The 24,469-nt window shown below is 29.3% G+C and overlaps 2 protein-coding genes across 3 annotated transcripts in view; both read left to right on the top strand.

Moving 5' to 3' along the window:
- The window catches only part of dock (SH2/SH3 adaptor protein dock), a 592,107-nt gene that overhangs the window by 87,914 nt on the left and 479,724 nt on the right, over positions 1 to 24,469 (top strand). The gene's annotated exons all lie outside the window — the stretch shown is intronic.
- The window catches only part of LOC145311020 (semaphorin-1A-like), a 77,887-nt gene that overhangs the window by 13,320 nt on the left and 40,098 nt on the right, over positions 1 to 24,469 (top strand). For both annotated transcript variants that reach the window (XM_080150505.1, XM_080150504.1), the window contains exons 2-6: positions 7,875 to 8,204; positions 11,740 to 11,791; positions 16,221 to 16,283; positions 19,522 to 19,629; positions 21,819 to 21,906. In XM_080150505.1, coding sequence (XP_080006631.1) covers positions 7,942 to 8,204; positions 11,740 to 11,791; positions 16,221 to 16,283; positions 19,522 to 19,629; positions 21,819 to 21,906 — 574 coding nt within the window. In that variant the 5' untranslated portion in view covers positions 7,875 to 7,941. The remainder of the gene's footprint in view (positions 1 to 7,874; positions 8,205 to 11,739; positions 11,792 to 16,220; positions 16,284 to 19,521; positions 19,630 to 21,818; positions 21,907 to 24,469) is intronic.

Genomic DNA, 24,469 nt, shown 5'->3' with positions numbered 1-24,469 from the left:
AGACGTATCGATCAATTGACGAACACATACTTGATTATATAGTAGCTTTACTAAAAAAAAACACAAAAACTTGTGTTAGAAATAAGAGAAAAAAGAAGATAAAAAAGGTAAATCTTCTAATAGGATCAAGTTAAGATATATGTCTGATAGGAATAGTAATATAATTTTTTTTTCCTAAAAGAAAGATAGTTATTCTAAAGAACAAAATAACATATAACTTAAATTAAACTTGTAATACCTAAAGTTAGGCATTGTGGCTATTCAAATTAGTTCCTATTACATAATTTTAATAACTGTTTCTTATAGATTCAAAATTCCGAGTAAATTTCCTAAAAAAGTTTTTTAGGTAAAGATATAAGCTCTTTTGTTTAGCAAGTCCATATAATATTAGTCATGGTTAACCTTTTTTCGAAAATAACCAATAAAATGGCTTGTAAATACAATAGTTTTGAAAAATTCTGCAGCAAATTTTTTTTATTTGAGGGGGTAGGAAGTCGGGTTATTCAAGTTGCACAAAAAGGGATTCTAAAAGCTGGTCTATATAATAAAGTTGTATGTTAAACATAAAATCAAATTTACAATTCCCTACTGCAATCTATCTATCTATCTATCTATCTATCTATCTATCTATCTATCTATCTATCTATCTATCTATCTATCTATCTATCTATCTATCTATCTATCTATCTATCTATCTATCTATCTATCTATCTATCTATCTATCTATCTATCTATCTATCTATCTATCTATCTATCTATCTATCTATCTATCTATCTATCTATCTATCTATCTATCTATGTGTAAGTTTATTGATACATATCTGATGTGGTTCAGATAGTATGTCTACAGAATATTAAGTACTTTCAAATAACCAGGGACAGAACCAAGTTTTAAGCATATTAAAGTTTACAAAGGGTTAAATGTTAAGAATGAACCAGTTATGCCATACGACAATATTCAAAATTCTAATTAATCAGGATAGAAATGTATTTGTTTTTTATAATGCTAAATTTTAGGAATATGAGTTTAAATTAAGACATAGAAATATTAAGAAGATTTTTTTTAGTTGTATTTAGATATCTTTTTGTATTAGGGCTTAATATTTGAAAGAAATCCCTATTTTTGAAGCACATGAAAAGGTGGAGAAGAAAGAGTGGAAGTAAGCTAAAGACTATTAACCAATCTGCAACAAAAAGAGAAGAGGTGAAATACTTTATATGGGAGGGGGAGGGGAATGAAAGAGCAGAAGTTAGACTCAAAGATACTTCACGAACATGTTGAAAAATAATTTAAATTGATAATTTCGACAAACCACATTTCTCTTTGTATAATACAGTTAGGGAGTTGAATCCATTTTTATAGAAGCAGAAATATAATCTATGATTATGGTTTGGACCTTCTAAAACTGTAATCTACCTTTCCACTTTCCCCTCTCTTGGTGAAGATATCTTCAACGCCGATACGATTTTTGAAATGTAAGATTCTACTTTCCCTTCTCCTGGTGAAGATATCTTCAACGCCGATACGATTTTTGAAATGTAAGATTCCACTTTCCCCTCTCTTGGTGAAGATATCTTCAACGCCGATACGATTTTTGAAATTTAAGATTCCACTTTTGCCTCTCTTGGTGAAGATATCTTCAACAAGAGAGACAAAAGTGGAATCTTATATTTCAAAAATCGTATCGGCGTTGAAGATATCTTCACCAAGAGAGGGGAAAGTGGAAGGGTAGACTACAGTTTTAGAGGGTCCAAACCATAATCATAGATTATATTTCTGATTCTATAAAAATGGATTCAACTCCCTAACTGTAATATGTAAATACATTTACTTATAGTAGTTTTACATCAATAATGTTAGTAACTTATAATTATTGGACTAATTAGTGCAAACTTTTATTTTAAAGAGTTATCTTTGGATAGACAAAGATTACAGATTATTGTAAAATGTATCATTTTATTAAAAATGTGCTTATACTTTGAAATTAACAGGCATTGCCAATTAGACCAATTTTTCCAGCTTTTAGTAAAATGAAAATCTAGAAGCTAATCCTTAAACCAATTAGAGAATGAAAACTGTACAAGAGAGAGAGGCTGTATACCGGATATGGCCAATACAAGACATTCATTTTTTTTGTGGGAAATAATATTAGAATGAAGTAGGTAATTAAACATCAAAATATATGTGAACAATAAAACTATAAAAGATCTTCTTCTCTCATGATATAGGAATTTCCATTTTAGAGATTTTAATAGACACACAAATGTAAATACAGTGTGTTTTTTTTATGAGAACTTTTTTGAAAGCAATTTTACCCCACTTATAGTTATCAGAATTTAATGATTAATGGCTTATTTTCTTCGTTTTTTAAGGGAAATTATGAAACAACAAAAAAATTACAGTTTTTGTTGAAAAAGTACAGTAAAGTTGAAAATTAAAAACTTAGGTGTCAACATCTAAAAATGGTTTAAGCGCATTTTTCTTATGCTCAAATAATCAACCTTTTGCAAGAATGGCTGCTAAACACTTCAAAGTTGAGATATAGAGCTAAAAATGTATACAGATACTATTAGGGACATGTACTAGAACATATCAAAGTTTGAAGGTCATATCTCAACCAGGGAGGGAGTACTGGCCCCCCAAAGTCGACTACAGAAAATCCATTTTTTAAAGAAAAATGCGCTAAAACCATTTTTATATGTTGACACCTAAGTTTTTAATTTTCAACTTTACTGTACTTTTTCAACAAAAACTGTAATTTTTTTTTGTTGTTTCATAATTTCCCTTAAAAAACGAAGAAAATAAGCCATTAATCATTAAATTCTGATAACTAAAAGTGGGGTAAAATTGCTTTCAAAAAAGTTCTCATAAAAAAAAACACACTGTATTATATGGAATAGTTTTACTCACAGTTAACAAGGCAATTTATTAAAATGTTTTATTTAACAACAGTTTGAATTTAACAAAGTGTTTGACGTGCAACCATCCAATGCTGGGGTTGCATATTTCACCACAATTTTATTGGCCCAACACAATATACAAATGGGAATAGCAAGCATGGAAAGGGAGGTGTTTTTGAATAAAGGATATATATACAGTTTCATTATAAGAATAGCTTTACATAAAAGTGAAGGTTTTAGATATACATATGTCGACATTAATAACATACTAATACCAACACTTATTATCATTAGCCTATTTAGTGTATTTCACTGATATTAAGATTTTTTATCCATTTTAAATTTTATAGCCGAAGAAACATTGCATGGAAAAATTTAACGTGGGAGAATAAATCCAATAAACATTTGGTTTGGGGTAAATAAAGCAGGAGAGAAAAAGTGTATTAAAATGTGTTGTGGGCAGAAATATAGGAAATTGCCTTACATTCTAACATTGCCTGTGTTTTCTCACTTGGATATACAACAATATTGCAACAAGAAAAATTAGGTCTAAAAGTGGATAACGCATTAATAACAAGGGGTCATCATATTTGATTGTATTTATTGTATTATTGTTAATGTATAACAACTTTTAGTTTGACACTTAAAATTTCGTGCTAATATTATTTTACAGCACTTCTTGACTTTAACTGATGTATGTATACAAATTAGAAAATTAATAACTAGGTATATAGGTATAAAATATAAAACTTCATAATAGTTTTTTTTCCAGATTTTTGACTATTTTTCATAGGGTTCATATCATTCCCTACTTATTTTAGAATTAAAGAGAAAAATACGTTGGGAAACTAGAGGTTAGAGGCGTAAAATTGCTAGTAAAAAAATACTACTATTTCTATAGAGAATATTATACGCCTTAAATTGAACTTTGCAAAATAAAACTTTGCATATACTTCTCACACACAATCACAAACACACAAACAGACACGCACACTCACACACACACACACATAAACACATCAACATAACAAACAAACAGAAGAACACCATATTGCATGGGTGTTTGTTGCAGAATTTGTATATACAATATTCCTCAAGTCCTTCTGTAGCAGTAAAATCACAAAGTAATAATATTATTATTGCATAAGGAGTTGTAATGTTATAGAATAACATTAAAAGTTGCAGAAACCAACTTAAAGAATTGGTCGAGGGCTTTCTTCAAATGTATTGGATTATTCACACAAGCCAAGACAGGGAGGCACTTACAGAAATTTTAATTTATTTGGATGATCTAAAGCTGGGGCGTGTTTATAGATTCTTTTAGTTTTATACCTATTGTTCTCAGATCAAACACTTAACTTATAGAACTCATAAACTTTAAACAAATGAAAGCAAACATTTTACGTTAGGATTGCACTGCTTAAAGAAAAGTAATAGATCCTAAAAATGATATAAAAAATAAGTATAACGGGTTTATGTATCTTTATACATATATTTCCAGCGGCTGCGGCCATAGTCGCTATGTAATGTAAATAGGATAACTTTATCACCTAAGGCATTAAAGTTTAATAATGACCGACTGATATTAATTATTATTAGCCTCGCTACCAAAATGTAAGCAGGCATGCTGCATCAAAGTCGAGGGCAAAAATGCAAAAAAATTTATGCATACTTTTCATAGCGTTGCTTTTTTTTATTAAATCTTGTCTGTTTGTCAAGTAGGCATTGATTGCTTTAATTTGTCAAAAAGATCATCAAAATACATTTAAAACAACGAGCCTAAAACTTTGATTTTAAATTTAAATAATTTTTAGAATATATTTTAATCTATTTATACTTTTTTGTATATTGTAATGCTTGTTTCATTTCATTTAATCATTACATTACAGAGCTATTAACACTTAATGTAAAAATAGAACAAATGGAAGTAAGGGAAGGGGAGGGGGGAGTAGCCATATTTTATTATTTCATGTAAGTAGAACAGGACAGACAAAGACTGAAGCAAAACTAGTTTTGATTCATCAAGTTTAATATCCAAACGTTTCAACCAATAACTTTAAAATGCATTAGAGGGAATTTTGTGTATAATCATTGGGGATGTACTTTAATTTATCGGACATTGTCTTATCCTCTTAGCTCCCTGAGGTATTTAGCTTATGTGTTGTATTGCCGTTTTTCTTTAACAGATAATTTATCTGATGAATAATAGCCTTCAACTGATTTGAAAATTTTTAGTATCGTAGGCTTGAGGTAAATAAATTCCCATCAGTTTAAATATTTATATTCTTTTATGATTCTTTAATCTTATGTTAGTTAATCTGTTATAACTTTTTTCTCTGTAATACCCAGTCCTGTGAATTTGATTATGACATTGTATAGGTATAAAATTGGCAATAAGTGTTTTTCGTTGCATTTTGCAAATTTTGAAATTATGGCTTCATACATTAAATTTCACTCAACCAACAAATATGCCTTTTGTTGGATAAAATTACGTATCCTCTTGAAAAATTTTGTTTTTAGCTATCTTTTATTATAGCTTACAAAGAATATATGGCATCTGAAGGACACATAACCTGTGACAGTGGCGCAATATATAGCACACCCACTTGTTCTCGGGAAGTTGAAAGGTTCGAATCTTATGTCAGGTGCAATACTTGTATGTATAGAGTTGCTGCGCTTTTGATAAACTAACTTAAGAGGGAGGACATACGGACATATCCAAGTTGTATAGTATCTGCGCAACTCATAATAATAGTCTAAATATTGCGTGCACTTGTAAAAATAATTACAATTATGATATAGGTCACATTGTATGTTACATTTACGGATCTAGACAGATTTTACAAAATTTAAAGCGTGTAATTACCCCCCCCCCCCTTAAAAAAAATTTTACCCTCCCCCCAAAATAAAAAGCTTGGACGCCCCTGCCTGCGGGGCACTCATTAATATTTACCTTACCTAACCTAAAATAACCAAAAGCTACTGTAAAAAAACGACGAAACACGCTATTTCGTTTTCTTTCCACGTTCCAAATTTTTCTCTCTCTTACTGTCTCTGTCTCTGCATCTATTTTAAACTTTTCTTTAATTTCTTTTTATATTAATCGTATAAATTGTTAGAAATATTGTGTTTAAAATAAGAATATAAAAAAGTATGTATGTATTATGGAGCTTCATATTATTTGATTTCTGTATGCAATATTTTATCTATGATTATTCAATAAGATATAGTTGTTGCTTGTAATTTTATAATAACGAAGGGCGTTTAGATCAATATGAATCTACTCTAAATACAACAAAATTAACCCTTCTCAAGGGAGGGAGGGGACATTGGACTAAATATCATATTGGTAACCACGTTATCTTATTCAATTGCGGAAAAACTTTTGGTACTTGAATTTTGATTGGTTAGTTCCAAATTAATACAGTCGAAACATTACAACCAATAACCTTCATAAGGGAAGTTTTGTTTATCATAATTGGGGAATAATCACAATATTGTCCTTTGTCTCATCCCTTAAAATCCCTGCCTTTTTGAAAATAAAGTCTTTTGAAGCAGCAAAACTCTTTTTCCTCGTGGAGACGTCCTGACTGTACAGAGTATACTAGAACAAGAACCTACATTAGAATGATTAACTTAATGGTTATTATACACTTTTAGAACTTATATACTTACTACAACATTATATTTAGCTAGAAATATCTTTAAATTAATTAGGACATTAATTATAGATTTAAATCATAAGCGAAAATGTTTGGACATTGTGTTAAACTTTTATTTTCCTTACCGTGATTTTTAAAGATTATACACTGCACATTAAATTAATATCCCAAAGAATGATTACCCGCTGTCTACAATAAAAAATTATTAATAAATAGTTTGGACTAACCCATCTAGATTTATGAAAAGTACCTAAAATCCTAATCCAACGAATGGGAGAGGGTGTTCTGTGCTTTACCTTCTAATGTTCCCTCCCTTCCTGGTACATTTAGGTTAATATTTCTTGTTTTCAGTTTTCCTAGAAATTTTGTGGAACAAATCTATTTCACACCATCATAATCAACACAGTAAAATAATATTTTTGGATTGTCTAAGAATAAATTACCACCCTATGCATAGAAAACAATTAGAAATCATAGATTTTTGAATGAAATAAGCTGGAAAAATCTACATATTAGATTAAAGTATTTGATTTTGTTTGACTTAGTATCTGCATACCAAAATAAAAACGAAACAACTGTTTTCTAGAATATCTACTTTCCTATTTTTTTCCTACTGTGAAATGCTTTGCTAATGCAAGACAGAACAAGACAGGAAAATATATTAGTGGTTCCTATAAGCATTCTAAACAATGGAATAACAGTAGATTTTTTATCTTTTTGATACTAAGAACGTATTGTGATAACTATGTATTTAATGATTTGAAAACCAACCTCCAGTTTGCACAGATTCCACAAATTAATGTAAAAATTTACTTTTTCCTTTCCTCTCTTTGTTTTCGTGTTTGTATTGCACCTAATAAAACAAATACAAGAACAAAATTAAAAGTTATTTTACTTCTTTTTGCTTAGGTTTACTAGGTTAAGGTCTTTTTGGTTGATAGGAACTACTCTTTTAAAATTTATTTTGTACCAAATAAACTATTAAAATGATAATAAATGAGACAACTTGTGTTTTTCCCACTTCAGAATATATATCCCTCCATCATGCGAACATTTACATGTACGCACACGATACACAAAATATGATAAAAGCAAAACTTTACTTTGAAATGATAATTTTTAACTCAGAAATGCTAAACTTTTTTCTTTAAATATGACGTATTCATTCAGACAAATATATTTCTTTATATAAAATGTGTTTATATTTTATTATATTAAATATGTTACATAGTTATAAAGGTCAGGCTGGTTGTCTGTAATTCTTAGGTATTGAATACGAGCAATATTTCAATATTTTTTGTTTTGTTTCAGGAAAGTTTATGAAGGAAGCCGTCATGTAGATCTAACCTTACCTTAATCAAACTACATCCAAATTCCAATGGAGGCCGCTACAAGCTTACGTGGCGGTCACACAGGCAGCCTGGCGGCCGGTCCGGCCTCCTGCCTGCAGCTGTTAGTCCTACTGACCGTTCTGGGCCGCGGTAACGGCCGCGGCTGGTCACGAGAAACGTCCAGCGTTTCTATTGATTATGTCCGCGGACCGCTAATGGATACGGTTCGTCGGTTTCGCGGTAATGCGACCATCACGGATAATTTTAAGATTCTAGTGCAAGATGGTTTGGCGCTCTACCTGGGAGCTACGTAAGTATTTTATTCTGTGGTCTCCCTCAAAGTGATTAGTCGAGCAAAGAACCCCTCTATGTTACGCACAAATATAAAATTCAACTCCCCAATTAATTTCAATTTAATTCAAAAATAAAGGAATTGGATGTCTGAGCTCGCTAAGAGTTTTGAGGGAAAGCGCTTTTATGAGCAATGGTTTTCTAAACATATATTTAATGTTTTACTGAATTTTTTAGCATATAGATGCAAATTAGATTATTTTTTTTTCAAAATATCTCTGACTTTTAGTGAGCCATGTAGTCGATATAAAACATTGAAATTTTAAGTCAACACATTGCTTTCTGGATCAATACGGTTACTTTTAAATCAGACAGAGAATGGTTTTTCTTCTAATCTATTATTAATGTATTTAGTTTTGATGTTAATTTATCAAATATTTTCGAAAATAAAAAAAGTTCAAAAACTGAAGAAAAAAAAACACTTCAAAGAATTTTCAATTTGGTGTAAATTAAAAAGTTAAATTTATTGTAAAATTGTAAAAATTGATTTTACACGATATTGGATTGTTAAAACCAATTTATTGTAGATTGAAATTAAATGGTAGAATTATTTTAACCGCCAGTAGTTAAACCACACCCTCCTGATAATATGAAAAAATAAATTCAAAGTAAAAAGGGATATTCTACATTCAAAAAGCCATGTAAGATTCTGCTTATAAATTTAAGCTTGAAGGGTTAGCTCAAACTATAATTTATCAATGTAATAAAAGATAACAACACAACTAATAACTAAGACAAAATATATTTTTTAAGTATCACAAAATAGGTATTCCCCAGACAATATAGGTGGAATTGTTTTTACAAGCCTAGGCCATTTTTTTTTTGTATTTTTTCTTCTATTTATTATTTCTGATCTTTTTCATACATGGTTTCTTCATTAGATAATTATAATAGATAAGAAAAAGCACAGTAATCTCATGAGTATATTTGTTTAATCATCTTAAACATATAAACTAGTAAGAAGCTAAGCAAAAAATGCTCCAAAAACATTGCAGAAAAACATTTCTTTATCTAAAAATCAAAAGGATAGTTAAAAGATCGTATTCTTTTCTTTCATTAGTTCAATTTTAATGGTTATATTAAGCCTTATTTAAAGTCAGTCCTATCCATCCATTTAGATATTATTAAAAAAAGGATTACTTTTTTAAATATTTTACTTTTTTATAAGTTTAATTGACTGTTATATACTCTGTAGGGTTTATAATATAAATATTAAGAAATTGTTATCACTTTATTAGGCATAGTTTTTGATTGATAATTGCCGCTTATTTAAAGTTGAAATTGGTTAAATCTAAGAATAGTTATTTATAGCATCGTATTATAGACAGCTTTCCGCGGATATTAAAATGAAAAATGAAATTGGGACTAACAAAACTGGCATTAAGTTATTATTTTATTTCTCGTTGAAAATTGTCTGTATTACGATGCTATACATGATTTTCAGTATGGCTGAGAACCTGTTCTAATCCAGTGGATATTAATCGGGTTCGATACCATATACTGGAAAATGATTTTTACATTTCCTTTTGTTCATGGAAAACATAGAAGAAGAAAATCCTTTTTCACATTAGAGGCCATTTTCAAAGTTATTTGATGCCGTGAAGTGTTACAGGGCAAATGCAGAAAATGTTATGTTATGTTATATGTATATCCAGTGCAACTGTTTTTCTTTGCACATAGCTGCAACAAGGCCTAACTGACTCTTTGTAGTACATGTGACAATAATGTCATTAACATGTTAAATATTTACTAAAAGTTACTAAGTCAGACATATGGTTATGTATGAATTTATAGAGAAACGAAGCTAGTATGGAAAACTTCTGTGATACTTATTACATTATTAGACTAAAGAATCTGCTTGAAGTTTTATGTTGGCCTAGCAGCTGTTCTAGGTTTTGCTGGGAAATCACAGGAATACAGGATAACACAAACACAAAGAAATATTTATTTTTCTAATATTTGTTTGATATAAAACAAATCATTCACATTAAAGTAGTATTTTAAGTCTAGCATGTTAGGGAAACCTCATTTAAAAAAAATTACTTAAACAATAAAGCTAGAGATGTCTACTATATTAAATCTACTTCATAGCATACATAATAGGGTTTTATCTCTAAGTGTAGTCTATAAAATATTTCTAGGTATAAGAAAGCAGAAGATACAACAAAATATAATGTCCAATAAGTTGAACTAATTTTTATACTTTAAAAAAAATCTCAAAATGTTCTAGGTATCTTATAATCTAATTACTGGATCAAACATTACTGTTATTTTTACGGTCAAGATAATAGTTCCTTGTACTGTACAAAATGCTCAAATAATATGTTTTAAATATTGGTCATCAAAAACTTTATCTTTTCTTTCCCGCATCTTTTGTATCAAGAGTGTTAATTAATATGATTTGTTTCTTAACTCATACACACACACACAAACACACTCACACACACACACGCAAAGTATTTATAAAAATAGCTCCAGAATGTTATGAACTCTACAAATTCATCAACTAATATCTCACTCTTAAATGAAAATAAATTACGAGGGTAAAAATGAATACTAAAAATTGCTGGATTTAGAGGAAGCTCTTTCCTAGAATGTCCTTAAAGATCCAAAAAGATCAGAAAAAAAGTATACAATTGCAATACTTTGAAAACTGTACTTTCCTTCAGGGTATAGAAAGTTTTCTGGATAGCTTTGTAAAGATTAGTCCCTGAACAACTGGACATAACACACAGACTTTCATAACTTGATATTTTTCTTCATTCATAGAAACACTCTTAGTTTAGCTCTATAAACATTGAATGACAATCAAGAAATTCAACATTCTTTAATATATAATTTGTATTGATGTTATATATCTCCAATATTGACTAGAGTACAATATATTTCTGATGTACATAATAATATAATCTGAGTATAGTCACTATACAACCTTTAATAGATGATTTATATTCATGTTATATCTCCAATATGGACTACAACTTCAAAATATTTGCACCAAGGTTTCTCAGCTGGGATGGATAAATAATCTAAATAAATTAAAAAAAAAATATATTTATAATGTGTTTGAAATATAACAAATAACATTTTTAACTTTTTTTTCCTGTAAGCATTATGTGTGACAAGCTATTTTGTTGGTTTTTGATTTTACATTTACATGTTGACATTATGGCTAGTCTTCTATATCAACGTTTAAAGATATTGTTTAAGGTCCCTGTTATTTTAATTTTTAGATACCTATAGTATACGTGCCTCAATAGGTTTTTGGCTGTTTTTTAGTATATTTAATTACCATTTGAATAAAACTTCCACATAAACTTTACCTGACTTTAATTTATGAACTACTTAAAAAAAACTACCAAACTTTCCTCTTGGCCGAAACCTTTGCACGCCAGTGCCTTGTATTTCTAGTTATCAATGTATTTATCTAAACTTCGAGTAAGGGAAATTATCTTATATATTTAGAGTTAAATTTAAACTATTTTATTTTTTAGGAACACAGTATACATACTGAATTCCAGAGATATGACTGAACATCAAGATTTGGTAAGTTTTAAATATCATTTATTAACGGAGGTGGGTGGAGGGGAGGGGGTGGAGTATTTGTTTAGAAACTTCAAAATGAAGAAAAAGTCCAATTTTAATGTTTTTATTGTCATGAATTGGGTCAACATTAATCTATATAAAAATGATAAAAAGATATAGTAAAGGATAGGCTTATTTCTAACCAAGCCATAATCATTATTTTATATATTACTAGCGGCTTTGCCCCTAGCCTCTAGGGGCTTTTCCCCTAGAGATTTGATCAAACCAATTTTTCGTAATTTAGATTTTAAAAAAGAAATCTAAAAAAATTCTTTGGGGGGGGGTAATTTTTTTTATGGGGTGGGGGGGGGGTTTAGTCGACCCCACTATTTAATTTTTTTTTATTTTTATTTTTTGGGGGGGTTGGGGGTGTCCCACCCCCCAAAAAAATAGTCATAAACCTTCCCGGGACCTATGAGAAGCTACCCTGTGGAGGAGAACTCGATCGGTTCAGCGGTTAGCGAGATCGTTCGCTACAAACAAACAGACAAACAGACACATAGACACACAGACAAACAGACAGACATCGTTCTACTTTGTACTATAGATTAAGACTATTCTGTTTGTTATTTGGTCTTGTTTAATGTGTGTTTCTTTGCAAATATGTTAAAAAATTAATAAATAATGAAACAATAGCACTTTTAAATAACAGACAATAATTTGTTCTAAAATGCTTCGATTTCCCTATAAGAAATATCAACAAATAATATTTATATTATGGCTTTTAAAAGTTGGCCTTAATGTCCAGTTTAGGAATGGAGGAAGGGGACATTGGACTGTATATTATAGTGGTCCCCAAAGAATTCTAAACACAAACTAGCAGTGTCCATATTTTCCTCCTGAAAATTGTATTCTGAGCTGGATCTTTAAATCATTTTAGTGGTGAGCCAGATCGGTTCGGCTCACCTCGATCTGGCTTACCACTAAATGATTTAAAGATCCAGCCCTAAAGAAGTTTTCATTTTTTATCACTTTTTGAGGTACGAATTAATTTATCGTCTATTGTCCTATCTTTTAAGATCCCTGAGTTTAAGTCACTGAAAAAAGATATTTCGCTTTTTTGTGTGTTGGTTACTTCCTTGTTATTTAAAAATCTCGTGACAAGTAAAAAAAGAATCCCCTTTTTTCACCAGCTAAGGCATGACAGTAATCAATATACATAGGTAGAGGAACAATAACTATAAAAAATCATTAAATAAAGTAAATAAAGATTGAGAAAAGATTTGTTTTTGACTTTTTGTAGGGAGAGATAGGTATTTACTTTAAAGAAAATCTGTTTTTTTCAACGTGAAAAAAAGTCATTAATATTTATTTTACATAAGGAGAACTTTTTCGTGGCTATTTAAAGTCGGAGTCCAAAAAAGCATTTTCATAATATGTATCCCCAACTAACTTAAATATTTTTTTTTATGATACAAGTATTGATTTTAACATAGATTTTACCTTTTTTCATATTATAATATACATAACTAGCGGCTTCGCCCTAGCCTCTTGGGTCTCTGCCCCAAGAGGTAATTAAAAAAAATATATGAATTAAGTACTACTGGTGCTGCCAGTATTTTATGTGAACTCACTTCCCCATAAACCAAAAAATGGGGGGGTATTTTTTTGTTTTTTGGAGGTTGTGGGTGTCCCACCCCCCAAGAAAATAGCCTAAAACCACCACAGGACCAGTATGTATATTCCCTGAAGAGTTTAATCCGATCGATTCAGTGGTTACCGAGATCTTAAGGGACGGACAGACAGATGGACAGACATAAAGCTAGTTTGTATTATAGATTACAAATTTAGGTCCAGGAAAAGTTTTTAACTCTTCCAACTCAATCTCTTTAACTAAAGTAGCTGGATGTCTCTCTGTATGTCCCATTTGTAAATATATTTACTTTATACGCAGCATTACTTTTAATTATCCATTTTTAACTGACATAATAAAATAAAAGAAGCATTAAGTATAAAAATGAGTTAGTAACATTATATTCCATCATAACCAAACTTTTTTGTCATCACCATAAAATTCAAATGCACATTTTCAAAATTGTGTTAAGTTTTTTTTACAAAGTTATTTTATTCTGCATTTGCCATTAGATATCCGATAGCTTGAAAAGTATGGTACATTAAAACGAGGATGAATATTTCCAAAAAGTACCAAACAAGGTAGATTAAAATTAGATTGTTATACATATATGTAGACAAATCATATAAGAATATATAGTAAAAAAAGATAGCCATCTAGTAGTAATGCCTAACTTTTTCCTGATTTAATTAAATTTAAAGGCTCGATTTCATTTTACCATATTTTACCAGATATAGTCTTTTCATAATTAACAATTTTTGTTGGCATTTTATAGACGAAAGATTTTTTTTGTCGTGTAAAGAAATGGACTTTTTTATGGAGATGCTACGCAACTTTTAAAACAACAACATTAAAAGGTGAAAGTAAAATTGCAAGGTGTATATTGTTTTACGCCCAGGGAATTATCAGGGATGGAGAGGTCACAAGCAGATATATTTATCATCTTCCCAATCTAACAAGCTATCAAAGACATAACTTCGCACTGTAATATTTTGGGGGAAATTTTTAATATCTTTAATTGCCGTATCCATGTATTCAATCTAATTTGGTCATGGCTTTGAAGGTGTGTAAACATGCATTGGTATTGGGTGATTTTTTAAACCTGTGTATTTAATAAAGCTTAGGTTTCCTCACTATGTGGTTTGCATATATTGTTTTACTGTGCAGAGAACCATTAATATGTCGGTATTAGGTCATACATAAAGCTTCAATTCAATTTTCTTATTAGAGGCCTCTAGGGGCACATTTCTGAAATTCTTATCATATTATGATAATAGGTACATTTTACCCAATCATTATTTCTTAAAACAATATTTCTTATTGTATAAAGTCAATGGGTGCTTGGTATTGCAATATGTATCATTTTAATATAACAGTTAAAATGATAAATATAGCAGAGTAGTGTTTTGTCAATATTTTTAACACTTTTTATCGTCATGGAGTAATATTTAACTTAACTACACATTGTATAAAAATGGTCAAAATAATTTTCTTTTTTTCTGTCATGGCCATTTGAAAATTCATTTCTTTATATTTTCAACTAACCTATTTTTTACATTAATTCAAATGGAAAAAAATCACTAAATAAAAAAATTGTCTTTTTTTCTAGTGTTTAATATAAAGTTTTGTCCATAACAAAACTATTGTGTTTTAGAGGAATATAATTTCCTCAATTAAAGGCAATGCCTGAAGTAATTTTTTCATTAATATAACATCACAATATTCAGTCTAGTCCTAGCTAAAATCCTTCTGTTATTTTAGACAATTCAATTTAAACTTCCAACTTTAGTTGATGATTTCATTAATTTTACTTTGTCTAGCTAGTCGATAAAACCCATTACAAAAATGTACTTTTTGTTTTAGTAGCACAACTACTCTTAAAATGTGGTGTAATTATCTAAAAATAGCGATAGGCTAATGCAACGTCATGTTATGTACAGTAAATTATTTTAACTAGGCCTCCCTTGAGTTACATACATATTTATAAAGAAGTTTGCCAAGAATTTAATTCCACTTCTAGAAACTTGATTTTATTTTTTTATTTGTATATTAAACTTGCTTATGTTTTCGTTTTTTTTTTCATCACTGACATTATTTTTACATTTAGATAATACCTACCTAGTTAAAATAATATTTTAAAGTACTTTCTAAAAACCGTACAAATCCTTAAAATAATTTTAGCATACCGTCTAACTTAAGGTAGTTAAAACTGAAAAGTACAACATTTACTCTTTATATGACTTCAGTTTTAAAAATAAGAAAATCATTTTATTACAATTATAATTATATTTTATTGCTTTAACTTTCAAATTAAATTTTGTTTAAACGAAATAAAGCAATTGTTATCGAAATATGTGAAGTTCCGGACTATAGTACAAGTAAAGTAAATAAAATTTGTCTAAATGCAAAGGAAGATAATTTATCGCCAACTCTAAAGGCTGATGACCGCCAAACAGTTGACGGTGTATCCTTGAATAAGCACAACAAAACTACAAATAATCTGGAACTTGACGCTCTTTAAAGTGCCTATAAAAATGACGTCATACAATACAAGTGACTGATGATAGCCCAATAAACAGACTAAATTACCAATGGTAGGCCAGTATACATATTAATTGACAAATCGTAGGCCAGTATGAAGTCATTTTTATAGACACTATCAAAAACCTTCCTGGAACTGGTACTAAACATTCTGATTTTATGCGCTTTTTTTTATTTTAGGGTATGTTATTTCAGATTTGTCGATTAGGTTTTTCTAGAACTAATATAATAATAATTAGATATAATCATAGATTATAATTTGTGAATTAATTTCAGCGTATCACATGGCCGCCAGATTCAACAGATTATGAGCTCTGTCTTGTCAAAGGAAAAACAAAGGTAAAATTTATTTTATTAATAGAAATGTTCTACTTATAATCTATTTATCCTTGTTATTTGTAGTGATAAGTTAACAGTATATCTGGCTTTTATTTCGATAAAGTACCTATATTTATATTAACTACTATACCATTTCTTTCTAGGTTTAGTATAATATATCTACCTATCATAGAATACCTTTGTAACGTGTAGGTATACTTATCTTATAATTAGATAAATCTGTATTTTGTATGTGTGCCATACAGAAATCATTTATTTAATGAACCTTCTCTTAAAAAAAAGCTTGGACGTCATTGCTTATATGATTACCCCCCCCCCCAAATGAGTTTTGAATTTTTATCCCCCCGCCCCACCCCCCAAATGAAAAAGGTTGGACACCTTGTCCTGTATACCTTATTTTCTATATTATATTCATGTAATTTATAAATGATTGCTTGTTATATAAGTATTCTTAAAAAGTATAGGTACGCTATTATTCTAATTATTCTTTATAAATACCATTATGTAAAGTAATATTATAATGTACAGTAAAAATAAAAAAAATATGCATTATATGCAATAAAGATGCTTAGTTTGCACGTATACAAATTGTTTTATTAAAAATTGTATTATATTTGCATTTTTATATTAGATTAACGCAAATCTATAATCTTTAGATTATGTATAGTTTTATTTGAAGTGGCGTAAGGACATAGCATATCTAAAATATGAAGTTGCAAGTTATAGTATGTGTATATTTTTTACAGCAGGATATTGATATGCATTACAAAGTTTCCTGATATCTATTCTTATATCAGAAATGGCATTATTTTCTTCAAAATTTTGATTGTGGATCCCTAATGCATGTAACATTAAATTGGAATGATGATGTTCTTCATATATCTTTCTCCATCCCCTCAAGGTTCACATCCCTCTGGTAAAACTCTGTGTACGCCATTTCGTGTGATCAGTGCCGTGCACAGCAATTCACCAGAGGTGGATTCTTAAAAAAAGTTTGCTCCACTAATCGCTTAGTGAGGCAAAATTGTTTTCGTGATAACTCCACAAATCACATTAAAAATCTACAAAAATAAATAAAATCATAGAAGGGTTATGAACATAATATTTTATTTTATTTTTGTAGATTTTTTATGTGATTTTAGAGGATTTTTCACGAAAACAATTTTGCCCCACTAAGCGATTAGTGGGGCAATTTTTTTTAAAGAATCCACTACAGGGTTGTGAGAAACCATTAGGGAGTGAAAAAAGGGGAAGGTAGGCGTTCCCAATTTCAATTTTGGGTGAGTTTTTATACCCGTCCATGCTAACACATACATTTTTTATTTGCTTTAACAAATCTAGAACATAATAAACAATTGTATGTATGCCAGTATATAAACAATAAATTAAGTAAACATATTAAACACACTTTTTTCATCATTACCTTAGTAAATAAACATTATATATATTTATTTTTATTCCATACAAAAGAAAGCTAAATACATTTGTGAATAGAAGCGTTATTTTTATGCGAGCAAGGACCATTATAGGTTACTAATATAAATTAGGGTTTAAATGGTTTATTAATTTTTTGTTACCTCACACGAGAATTAAACTTTTCCTATATTAATTGTATTGAGATAGCTCTACAATGTTTATGTATGTAATTAAAACGCATTATTAAAGCTAATTATAGCAGCGTTTCAAAAAAATCATTAAATACTTAACTAAAGTAAAATTGTGTTAAAAATTAAATTATTTCTAGAAACAGTGTATAGGATGCTTGATTGTTACTTTTGGTATTTTATATGGTATACCTATTAAATGACTAGTCTATTATTTTCAAGAAAGCTTAACATTGTCATGGTTTAAGGCATTCAAAATGATTCTCTAATAAAATTTAGATACTTGTAAAAATATTGTATGTCTATCATTTATTTTATTTGTACTTATACTTTATTGTACCAATAAATGTTTTTGTTTACTTTCTATTTCTAACACGTTTCTTTTGGAGGGATTTTCCTTATTCATGTTTGTAGTAACAACTTGCAGAACATTCATTATAGGTTTTAAGTGGATGTGTGTCCATAAAGATTTAATGAACAGCTGGAGAGGGAGGAATACTATATTATAAGGAAAGCTTAATGATGAAACTTTTCAAGTTTTTAGCTTATTTAAATTCTTCATAAAAATCTTTAGTTGAACTGCTATTCTAATTCTCCCAAGTAAAAATTATTGTTCGTTGGTCTCCTCTTTATTGTGAGTAATAAAAAAAAACCCACATTTTTCTCAACCAAATGCAAACTCCGGGAATACCAACACACACACACACACACACACACACAAGTTACATAATTTCTTTTTTGTTCTCTCAAAAATAATTCTTTTCATAGGTCACCCAAAGATTTTGATATTACTGCAAAAAAATATTACTTCTAAAGTTCTATTGCTCGCTTAGAATTTTTTTCTTTAATGCATATTTGTATCTAATTAAAAAAAGACATTCTATCTAGTATAGTACATAGTCTATATTATGTGATGAACATTAAGCATATTTCTATCCTTTCCATTAATGTTTTATACACATACAACATATTTACAGTATGGTAAAAAAAATATATTTTTATACTTTGCAATATTGTTATAATATTTTTTAATCAATTACAAAAGAGTCAAAAGATTCACCATTTTTTTTAACATAGATAATATGTATTTTTTAGTATCTTTTTGTGGACCATACTGTAATGTATATAATAAGTATTTTATATTATATATGGTGCAATATCATTATATATTATATTATGTATACAGTGTGTCTCAATAGGTTAATGTGTAAATTGTGTAAATGAATAATTATTTGATGTGGCACCCTGTATTATTATATTGTGTAAAAGAATAATTATTTTGAAGTTGCACACTGTATTATTTTATCGTGTAAATGAATAATTATTTTAATATGGCACCCTTTATTATTATATTGTGTAAATGAGTAACAGTTTTGATGTGGCACCCTGTATTATTATATTGTGTAAATGAATGATAATTTTGAGGTGGCACCCTGTATTATAATATTGTGTAAATGAATGATAATTTTGATGTGGCACCCTGTATTATTTTATTGTGTAAATGAATAATAAATGATTCGTTGATACACATTACACACATCTCTACATTTTCATGCCTTTTATCCAACCCTAGATAAAAGGCAACTTTTTCGCTTGTTAAAAATACAAAATAATGATAAATTATCTATGTTTAGGAGCAATGCCAGAATCATATTCGAGTGATAGGGAAGACAGAGAAATCTTTGTTGTTAATCTGTGGTACACACGCCTTCAAACCTAAATGTAGATACTATAGATACAAGGTCAGTTATTGTAACATTACTGACTGACATACAGACCTGTTACAAGAATTAATGGTGCTTTCTCATAAAGTACCTGTTTAACACCTGAACCAAACTACCTTTGTTTTTGAATAAATAAGGGTGGGGGCGAGGGAGTTAAGTAGTTTTTCGTATGATTGTTATTACTTTAGGTCAGGTTAGAATAGGTTTTATCATTTTATATACTGCCTGGCAACGCCGGTATATGCATCGCAGGGATTGGGTATAGAGGACTTCCCCCCCCCCCCCCTCCATCAGTGTTTAACCGGTACTTTGTCGGAAAGCACCGAATTATTAGTTACTGAGTGTTCGCTGGGTAGCTTTACCATAAATTATTTTTATGGATAATTTAATTAAAATCTCATCATTACTTACATAAAGAGAAACAAGCATACCAATTGACCTATTTAATAACCATTATTACAAGTCATTCACATGCAAACACACACACACACACACACACACACACACATTATAGGAAATCAGTTGATATTAATAGTTTTGTATATTTATTTAGGGCCTAAGGGATAGGACAATCTACACACTAAATTAACTATTTCTGAGTAAAATCTGGGGATGTCGGTTATTTTGTCCATTATTAACTACTTCCTGATTATATTAGCCCAGTTAGCTACACTTTAGTTAGTTCATTTTATGATTAAAAAAATAAGTGTGATTAGCAATAAATCTACATTCAAATATAATGTATTTCATAAGATTGAGACTTGAAGTTTAAGTAATGTTACTTTACTTTATCACTTCTTTTTCCATCTGAAATATTGTTAACATCTTCTGTTACGATAAACACTGACATAATTGTCCTTGTTCAATATAAATGAATATTACTATTAGGAGACATTATGGTTATGCAATAATAAAAGTTGCATGTTCATTAATAAACATATCAGGAATATATGAAAAAGTTTATAGTATATTAAAATATCTTTGGAAAAATAGTATTATGTACTATTATGCTATGGAATTTGACTTTCCTTCTCCTTTTTTGACATCAAATTGCTGAGATGGGTTTTTAAAAGATGAATGCCGCGTTTTTTCGGCGTTTTTTAGACATTGATTGATTGAACGAAGACGATAGAATTTCAACAGAGTATATAACTTAAGAATACTGAATTTTAAATTATTTTTTTTAGCAATTTTTATAATGTCGAACACAGCTCTAAAAAGATGCATTAATTAATATGCAGCAAAAATGGATTGAAGATAATTTGTTTTTCTTCTATGAAGGCCGTACTAACAAAAGCGAAATAATTAAATAAATCGTTGTATACTCTTTTAGATTTCGTGAATGCCGCGCTTGTTATTCATAGCGTAAAAAATGTCGAAAAAACGCGGCATTATCTTTTAAGAACCCATCTCTGGGAAGTGAAAATGTTTTTCCATTTTACTTTTACTAAAAGATTAAGCATTTTTTTTTTGAAGAAAAAAAATATTGAACCTTATAATTTCCTTTTTAAAAACTCTGCTTTTCCTCAGTTAAAGAAAATTATTGTTATAAAATTTATTTAAAAAAAAAATGGATTTACAAAAAATTTGCAACACTAATTTTAAGGTAAAAAAAGTCTAAGTCTTTCTTTAAATGTAATATTCATTTCGGACATTTTGGCAATTTTACTTTTACCCTCATTTATATTATGTATGACATAAGGGATAGGAAGATAATAAATAACAAAACCATATTTGATAACTTTTACAAAACTAACTTTACTAATTAATGTTAATAGTTATAGAAAGTAAAAGTTGGTGGTTTTTCAGCTAGGCTAGTACAAATCTGGCAATTTCGTACCTAGAAAGTGAAAACCTGTAAAATGTAAAAAAAAAAAGAAATTGACAAATTCTACTTTACCGGTATGTACTATTAGTTATAGAAAGTATCAGTTTGTTATTTTAATGTGTTTTATAAAGCTGAGCTTGTCTCACTCTTGTAACCCCAGTTTCCTTATTAACTTATTAGTTGTAACATTCTGATTCTCTGATAAAAATAAAATGTCCTATATTTTTAATTTTGTTAGGACTGTCTTTAAAAGCATATTTGATAAAGGTTTTCTTCCCTCACTCTCTGTCTGTTTGTACGTATGTAATGCTCCTATGTTCAAGAATAATAATCTAATAACACGGTTTTTATGTCCTTAGTAAATTTATATTTACTTTAGGATGGAAATTATTCCATAGCAGAAGAGTTTGATGGCAAATGTTTGACTCCATATGATCCAGCCCATAATTCTTCCTATATTTTATCAGGTAACAATTGTAGAGTAGCTTTGCTCTCATTATATACTTTGTCTGTAAGTACATGTTTTAGTAATTTCTAAGGTACTGTACTACACTGATTCGCCCCAAGTCTCTAGAGAAGAAGCTCCTTCAGAGATTTTTGCTTATGGTACTTATGTGTCCATAGCAAGAAGTGTAAGAGGAGTGGGTGAGGGGGAGGGGGAGCAGTAAAAAACTAAAGTATCCCGAGACCTTAACTTAAAAATAAGATAGCATAAAACCATCTGGAGACCTGTTTAAATATTCCTAAAATGAAGAACTTAACTGTACAACCAGAACCAAACTACTTTTTATAAATGAATGAATTATAAGGTATATAACAGGCCAATAAACTGAAGTAAAATTTTAAATTTATTGTAAAAATTGTATAAAATTAAATAAAATCTTTACTGTCACTTTCCATAAATTATTCTGTAAGATAAGAAAAAGAACAAAAGAAAATGTTTATTTATGTCTCTAGAAAATCTTATAATGTGGGTTTGGGTGTCCAGTTAAACTTTGATCTTGTTATTGTACACACACATAACTATCACAATAGATTTATTATTACTTGGATATCTTACACCAGATTTTCATATTCTTTAATAAATTGAAATTTGTAGCGGGCTAAAATAACGAATCACCCCTTCCACTCTCTTTAACTCATCCCCTCCCCGCCTACTGAAAGAACGAACTGGCCAATAAACGAGTTCAGTGAAAGCAAGCTTAATTGACGAAAATTTTTCCCTTGTCATAATCTAATACCTAGTCTTCTTATGTTAAATTAAATCATATAGGTATAGTTGCATACTGTCGATATCTTATAATCTAATCGACATGCTATCACTAAAACATAGTTTCTAGATAATATTTCAGTCATGGCTATTACAATATATCGACAAATTAGTTGATGAAAATTAAATGTCAACTTGATACTTCTAGGGTTAGAAGGATAAATATTGATGTGTGTTGTGTGGCCCCCCAGAGCTAAAAATCATCCACTTGACAACCTTTCAAATGGACATTCAATTTGATAGAAAACAGAAAATGTTTTTTATTTTTAGAAAATTCCCCTCTCCCCCTTGTTTTTCCTGTTAAATCCCCGAAAATCGGGGAAGGCCACTTATCCACACCTTGTCCTTCCATGAAAGGGTAGCCAACTTTCTCTTAAATTTCTCCCTCCTTTGTATGTTTTTCTGAATACATTATGGTTTTATGCTATCCTGTAGTAAAAGATTGAGACTTTTATTGTAAAAAAGTTTTCTAGCTATATTAAAATTATCCATGTAGAGTAGAAATATATTTTGATTTGTTTTTGATTTTACAAGCATATTCATATTTATTATGTACATATATAAATATGTAGAATTTTCATGTAAAGGAAGTACAAGCCTTTTTTTTGAGGGGGGTGGGCAAACCTTTACCACTCCTTCCTAAAAGTCCTTGTTCAATATGATGATATTGAAATCATGAACATTATGATTACAGTTTAATACAGAATTCTAAAGAAAATTTTTGTTTGTAAGAATATTCATTCTAAATTCTTTCTTGTAGTATAAAATACATCAGTTTTTGGATCAGTAATTTCAATATTTTCATTCAAACTTTTTACTTTAGATATAAAAATTTAGGAATTTAAATTTTGAAATCTTAGAATTTGGAATAGTTTAAAAACTAGGTATGCCTACACTTTGACAAGCTTAACTTTTTTTAGAGATAGGTATTTTTAGAACAGCATATTGGGCGAAATACTAGAATATTTCTTAGGTGGCATAGAAGTTAGAGTTTCATAAGTCTCACATATTGAAGCTTTTTATAGAACCTATAAAAATGACGTCATACTGGCCTACAATTGGCCCGCCATCTAGGTAATTTAGTCTGTGTATTGGCCTATGATTGGTCAGTTTTATTGTATTACGTCATTTTTATAAGCCTTATAAAGAGCTTCTTTCCTAAGTCTTACATATTCCTTTATATTTATAAATGACTAAGTAAACGCTAATCCATAGCAAAGAAAATTTTATATAACATGAACCTTAATATATTTTCTCGCAAGGCCTTTCATTAATATTAAAAAAGGAATTAAATCCTTAGTAGTAGCTTTGCTAGTAGTTAAGCATCCAAATATTTGTAATAATATTGTGGTGCTTCCTGAAGCCTTATTAAAAGCGAAGCTTTTCCATAATTAGGGTCGGTTAGACAGATATTTTTTTCGTATATATAGGCATGTTAGAATTGTCCTATAGATTTCAAACTTTGCATGGTAATTCCTGTAGTAGTTAGGTACGATTTAGAAAGCATAGCAACTCTATAATCATTGCCAGAATGTCCGTATGTCCATTTTTAACATGTTGATTTTTCTCTTTATCCGATTGTTCTACATTTTTGGTATACTGATTCCTTGGACAACAAAGTACAATATTATAAGCAAAGCAACTCTATAATCAAGTCCTAAAATTGTAAGTATGTCCATAAACATTATCTTGTATCAAGAAGTTTTTCAACAAATTTACTCACAATTTTACTTTGACCTTATTCATTTATATTCTGATTA

The sequence above is a fragment of the Acartia tonsa genome, chromosome 2, assembly GCF_053477335.1.
Source record: "Acartia tonsa isolate MP-2025a chromosome 2, ASM5347733v1, whole genome shotgun sequence".
In the NCBI taxonomy this organism is placed as follows: Eukaryota; Metazoa; Arthropoda; class Copepoda; order Calanoida; family Acartiidae; genus Acartia; species Acartia tonsa.
The sequence above is the reverse complement of the archived record's forward strand: the minus strand, read 5'-3'. Positions and strand labels throughout refer to the sequence as shown.